Genomic DNA, 6511 nt, shown 5'->3' with positions numbered 1-6511 from the left:
ATTAAGGAAAATGTTAACGGTTATTCTCTCTTTTTCTAATGTATCAGCAGAACCCTTGTGGAGTTATTATTCATCATGCTTATTGCTTAATGATTTGTGTATTGATGTGGTTGGTTCTGCAGGACAGTACCGTTATCTAGCGATGGCGGGCCAGGCTATTCAACCATCCATTGTTCAGAAGTTTGGTGGACAGTTCCACCTTGGCTCCAGCTTCGCTGGCGTTGTCTATGCATGTACATGTGCTCTTCTGTGTCAGCCTATGAAAGGTGCTTCACCACAAGCAGTTACATGACTTGTAGCCTTTATGCTCCAGCAATGTATTTCAATGGTGGCACCATGGTCACCCAGCAGCCATGGCAGCGTGGCTGGGCATGTTCGCCGGCGCGCGTGTGCGCGGCTCTGCCGATCTTGCATTTCCGTGAGGCCGGAGGCAGCTGCTGCACGCGGCGAGGATGCGCTGGCCACCATTGCACGGCGTCAGGGACGCGTGCCGCGGAGGGTCGTCATCTGCCATGGGCAGCTCCAGATCATTATCCTCATACTTCCCTGCCGGCACTGAAGCAGGGATATGGCGGCCAGGGGAGTGCTGCACCCTGGCCACCAGGACGCGCAGGCGCAGCTCCAGGCCCTTATTCACATCGCCGCCGGTGACCTCATCCACGACGTCCTCACAACGACAGCCCAACTTGCCGTTCAGGTGAGGACCCTCGATTCTATCACTTATGATTCCAGATTTGGTTCGCGTTGGACATGCCAAGACCTGTAGATAATTTTAGCTGCCAAGTTCAGGTTTTGAGTGTCCATTTTTTTGAGCTACATGTAGAAACAGTGAGTGAATGCTTAGGTTTGTTCTAAACATTGACGTGATGTCTCCTCCCGCGCGCAAGGTGCCCACATCGCCGCCACCGACGCTACGCCCGCAAGGTGCTCGAAGGTATGGCATGAGGTCAACCCGTCCTTTAATTTTCAGCGTTCTCGTTTATTTGTTGAATGTAGTCAGATTTTTCATTATTTGTAGATGAGTTTGGCGTATGATTTTGGGATCAAGAGATACTTTGGTCATCATGAACTTTGTATCATCATGCATAGCATGATCATCGAGAATGAGCCAGGGCAAAACAATGATTACTTGCACTATGAGTTGATGGGATGCCCTGAGAATAGATGGTAGCCCGCTTCATTGCCTCGTACAAAGCTATTTGAGACGATGATGTGCATGATCAGAGTAGCATGTTTCACCTCATTGTATGTTTGTTGTAGTGCTGAAAAACTATGTATTATATTATTTTTTATCTATTTTTTGTATTAAAAATAAACTATTTGTTTGTGTTGTAATAATAATTAAAGTATTTATAACTGTTTTTTTGGTTCTATATGATCTTGATTATTCTATATTTGTTGCTATTTGGAATTTGTGGACGCGCTGCATTTTTGCGCGTTTGGTGAAGCGCTGCTATTCACGCGCGAAAGTACAACGCTTGATAAAGCAATCGTCTGCCTCGCGTGCAAAAAATGTAAATTAGACAATGTAAAATTGTTTTATCGCAGGGCTGTTCTAGGCGCCCCGTTGAAGATGCTCTTGGAGTAGGACCATTGCTAGGATCAAATTTATAGAATTCTCCCTAGGAACCATTTCTTTCATAAAAAGAACCCACTAAGGGCTAATGTTGGTTGGTCTCGTTTGTTTTCTCTGCAAAAAACAGAAAAGAAAGGAACACTCATAGTGATAGCCTACGGCCCCATATTCCTGCCCAATTCTCCTCCGATGGCCAACCTCTCCGCCTCAGCTGCTGCCGCCGGCCACCGCGTCTCCCCTTCGCGTCGGCCCTCGCTCGCGCTGAAGAAGATCGCTCCATCGCTGCGCGTAGCCGCCGTGCCCGCGGGTCTCCTTCGGTTGAGAGCAGCGGTCGCCAGAGCCGCCACGAGCTCCTACGGGGCAGGTTAGTGGCGTGTAGACGTGTAGTTTCTCGCGTCCTCCCTTTGATGATTCCTGTTTGTTCGTTACAATCCTGTTGTGCCCAGCTCCGCGGTGATCGTCTTCCTGCGGCTGCCGTCTCATGCCTTTGAAAGGCTATAGTCAAACGTGGGAATTCGTCATTAACTGTATCTACCAAATTCCAACGGCTTCCTGCCCTCACAAAATTTCTGACGGGTTCCTATCCCTTACATCTTGATTTGGATGGGCTTGAAATAACTGGATATATTTAACACAAGGTGATCTGAACACAAAATGGTCCCTTCTTACAACTATTATTACTGAATGCTTTTAGATGATCTTTATACCCCTTCCGATACATAATACTTATGATGAACCGCAGGGAGTAGATTTTACCGATTGCTTTTAGATAATCTTGAAATTTTCATAATTTCTATCCCTTTGGTCTGGCATACTCCTACATGAATTGTGTTCCATGTTCTTGAGAATAACAATGTTCTTAGGAGGTCGTTTTTTCTTTTGCAACATTATTGAACTAAGCAGCTACTTTGTCATGCAGCACCAGCCGGCACCATTGTCAATCCAATTGATGTCCCTCTCTTGTCTTTCTCTGAGGTGGACTTCCTTGTCTCTTGTGTTGTTTGCTAGCACTAGTTGAATTGGCATCTTGTAATGAAATTTGCAAAACATGGACGTTTGGTGGCCCATAGTTTAGAGAGAAATGTTCTTATCTGTTGTCATTACTCTTGCACTTGTCTTAGTTAATGCTTTGATTAGCACACAATACTAGATGTACGTTGTGTTCACTAGTAAATTTCTTCAGAACTGTTTGTTGCAACTTGCAACCACGGTATGGCCGGCCGATCTCAAAGCAATGTTTCATCTTGACTTCTGAGCTATCCGGATTATAAAAACCTGCAGATTTACGAGAATTCATCTGGGGTTTGCTGTTGTATTGGATTTAAAGAACACATGTTATTTTGTGAAATACTAACATCATATTATAATATCAAAGAAATTACCAACGAAAAGTTCTACTAAGAGACATGCCTTGGTACTTCACCTCATGACTGTAGAGACTACTTTCGAGCATTTCTTAAGTTCCATCTTTTAACTGAGCAGAGTATCAGATTGTACAGAAGTAAGAGAAACTTGAAATTATGTATCTACGCTGGATGTTTCCTTTTTCCCGTCACTTGGAGTTTGGACATTACTATCTGTAATCAGATCAATATATGTGTTTTAGATGTCTCAGTTAAATGATCGACGGAGTATGGTTTTCTCTTGAAACGTAGTGTCACAACATAAAATTAAATGAAAACTTTTCCCTATAGGTTGCCAAAAGGCTTGATGCATTCCAAGCTTCCGGTGCGAGAAATCAAACGTATATGGCCATGTACTCTAGTATTTTTGGTGGAATTACCACAGATCCCTCTGCAATGGTGATACCAATTGATGATCACATGGTTCATAGAGGACATGGTGTTTTTGATACTGCTGCTATTATGGATGGGTAAGAAATTTTGCTTCTGTCAAATTAGCGTGACATGTATCTTATAAAAAGGTTGACATGCATCTTTTTGTCAAAAAGAAGAAAAAAAACATGATATGCAACCATCAATAACAAGTTTGTTGCTGTTTTTCTTTGCTCAATTCCCTTCAAATTTTGCTTCCAAACTTCATCAATATCAACTAGGAGTATTTAACTTGTTTCCTTTGTTGGTGTATTACTGGCAGTCACCTCTATGAGTTAGAACAGCACCTTGACCGCTTCCTCAAGTCTGCACATATGGCCAAAATCCCATTGCCTTTTGATCGATCAACAATTCTAAGTGTACTTATTCAAACTGTGTGTGCATCAAACTGTACTCAAGGTTCGCTTAGGTACTGGTTGTCTGTCGGGCCCGGAGATTTCCAATTGTCTTCATCTGGCTGTACAAAATCAGCCCTCTATGCTATTGTCATTGATAGTCCAACCTTGCCAGTACCATCAGGCTGCAAAGTGATCACATCATCCATACCGGTAAAGTCTCCACAGTTTGCAGTCATGAAAAGTGTAAATTACCTGCCAAATGCGCTCACCAAGGTGGAAGGTGAGGAAAATGGTGGATTTACTGGCATCTGGTTGGATGATGAGGGTTTCGTTGCTGAGGGTTCGAACATGAATGTTGGCTTTGTGACACGGAACAAGGAACTTCTCATGCCCCGCTTCGACAAGATCCTGAGCGGGTGCACGGCAAAACGGGTTCTAGCCCTCGCTGAGCAGCTAGTGGAGAATGGAGGGCTCAGTGGGATATCTTCAAGGAATGTGAGTGTCCAGGAAGGAAGGCGGCCGATGAAATGATGCTCATTGGGAGTGGAATTCTTGTCAAGCCTGTTGTTCAGTGGGATGATCAGATGATTGGCTCAGGTAAGGAGAATTCCTTTCTTCAAAATCCCTTAACTAGCTCTCATAACAGCAACTTCCTTGTAGTAACAGAAGGATTAAACAAAATGCTGATTGCTTCACATGTTCCTTAACAGGCAAAGAAGGCCCAATTGCTCAGACACTTTTCAACCTCATTCTTGAGGACATGAGATCTGGTCCGCCTTCAGTTCGAATCCGCGTCCCTTACTGAAACCTCCTGAACTTTTCAGATCCATATACGGTACATGGAATCAAAGACATAAATGATTGGAGATGTATAAATCTCTACTGTCACATAAAAGCTACATTGATATACTGGCGGTGGTATTCCTTTTGGTCTTTGCAGAAATCAGAAGCAACTTTGGAGCCATTCTTGTGTGTCAACCTTATGTATTCTTCGCTACATTAAACCTGGACGTTGACCTGTTAGTTTGACGCACAGATACCGCTCGTGGAAGTGTAGGAGACGAGGCTTTTGGTAAACATCATCTTTTTTAGAGGTCTGCTAATATATGAATAAAGCTACATTTTGCACTTATTTTTAACAAGATCCATGTCTTGATTTTGAGGTCCACTCCGGTAGAGGTTTGGGCAAGTGAGATGGACATGTTTACGGAACACCCACAACCCCCAAAACAAATTTGCCTGAAAGAATCACTGATTTTAGGGATGCAACATCATGTGCGACCAATTTTCACAATTCCATGACCATGTTCAAAATGACATGACTTAGTTTCATGACAAGAATATAATATATTAGGTAAAACCAGAAAAATATGGATTTGTAGTAGAGCATGCTTATTTGGTCCCACTCGCCTTAACACTTCATCATTTTTATTGAATACCTTTGTGCTCATGTCTGATAAACTCTTTATTTTGTAACACAAAAGGTAAATTACGGTTTTTACATACACGATAAATATTTCTTGTGCTAAACAATACCCCCCCCCCCCGCCGCCCCCCACCACCACCACACACACAGTTGTCGGGTTCTTCGCGTGGTTAGCCTTGTTGAACAGATCATGGACGGCGGATCGCCTGATCAGTAGGTGTTTGCCACACCAGGCGAGGTGTCAGTTCTCTATGATCAGGGACAAAGCGTAGATTGCAGCATCTCTTGCTAGGTTGCATGCTTGCTCGTCAGGTTTGTGCTCGCGCACTAATGCATGCCGGCCTGGATGATAGGGCCAGACACCCTCCCTTCTCGACGGGTGATTCGACAGGATGGTGCCACTCAAGGACCGGAGAGATCTCTGGGCGACAATCACTCTTGTCTTCTGGTGCCTTTGGAGGCATCAGAATGACGTGGTCTTCAACGGGTTCTTTGTTGGATTATTTGTCAGATTATCTTGATTATTGTTGGAGTTTTTTCATGCCACTCTCTTGTAAAATAGATCTTGTACACAATTTCGCATTGAGAGTTTATAAATTAATAAATAATAATATAATAAGACTATGATACTACTTCATGATACCATGCATTATAGATACACAGATATGATACTGCTATCTAATACTACCCACTAGTACTATGAGCTTGTTTGATATGTAGGAATTGCATAGGATTCTCATGGAATTGTATTCCTATGGATTTTTTTGTATGGCTGTTGTTTGATTTGTAGGAATAGAACCTATAAGGTTATATCCTATGGATCTCCCCTAGCCTATTCATGTAGGAACTTTTCCATTATCTATGAGCTCTTTGTAAAATTCCTACCAAGGAAGAAAATTCCCGTGTCTTTTTATGGTGCTATCAAACAACAAGGCGTATCAATTCTAATAGGTTTCTTTCCTACAGGATTCAATAGGGCAAGCCATAGCATTCCTCCATTTTTCCTACTCCTCCAGTTTTCCTATCATATGAATCAAACAAGTAGTGCTTGCCATGGTCACCATGCAGCTCTTAAAGAGCTTAATAAACTAAATCGGAGAGAGAAGTAGATAGTGTTGCTAGTAACTTTTTTTGTGTGGTAGTAACTTCTTAACATTGGAGGATAAAAGAAATTATTGATTGTACAATCTTTTGAATTTTAAATTATTGATTGACGCATATTCTACCCTTATGGTATCTATGAACACGCGCACATCTTACCGCTATAACACCCTCGAGAGATTAGGTCTAAGAGACTTACCTGTCAGGTCTTGAGATTGACGAAGTCATATGCGTC

At 42.7% G+C, this 6511-nt stretch overlaps 1 protein-coding gene across 1 annotated transcript; it reads left to right on the top strand.

The window, feature by feature from the left end:
- The first annotated feature begins 1765 nt into the window (after positions 1–1765).
- LOC124692130 (D-amino-acid transaminase, chloroplastic-like) lies at positions 1766–4911 on the top strand. The gene is given in 6 exon segments (XM_047225431.1): positions 1766–1940; positions 2496–2551; positions 3271–3449; positions 3674–4263; positions 4266–4346; positions 4460–4911. Coding segments are annotated over 6 exon segments (1176 nt in total). The 3' UTR covers positions 4555–4911.
- The last annotated feature ends 1600 nt before the right edge of the window (positions 4912–6511 follow it).

The sequence above is a fragment of the Lolium rigidum genome, chromosome 2 (genome assembly GCF_022539505.1).
Source record: "Lolium rigidum isolate FL_2022 chromosome 2, APGP_CSIRO_Lrig_0.1, whole genome shotgun sequence".
In the NCBI taxonomy this organism is placed as follows: domain Eukaryota; kingdom Viridiplantae; phylum Streptophyta; class Magnoliopsida; order Poales; family Poaceae; genus Lolium; species Lolium rigidum.
The sequence above is the reverse complement of the archived record's forward strand: the minus strand, read 5'-3'. Positions and strand labels throughout refer to the sequence as shown.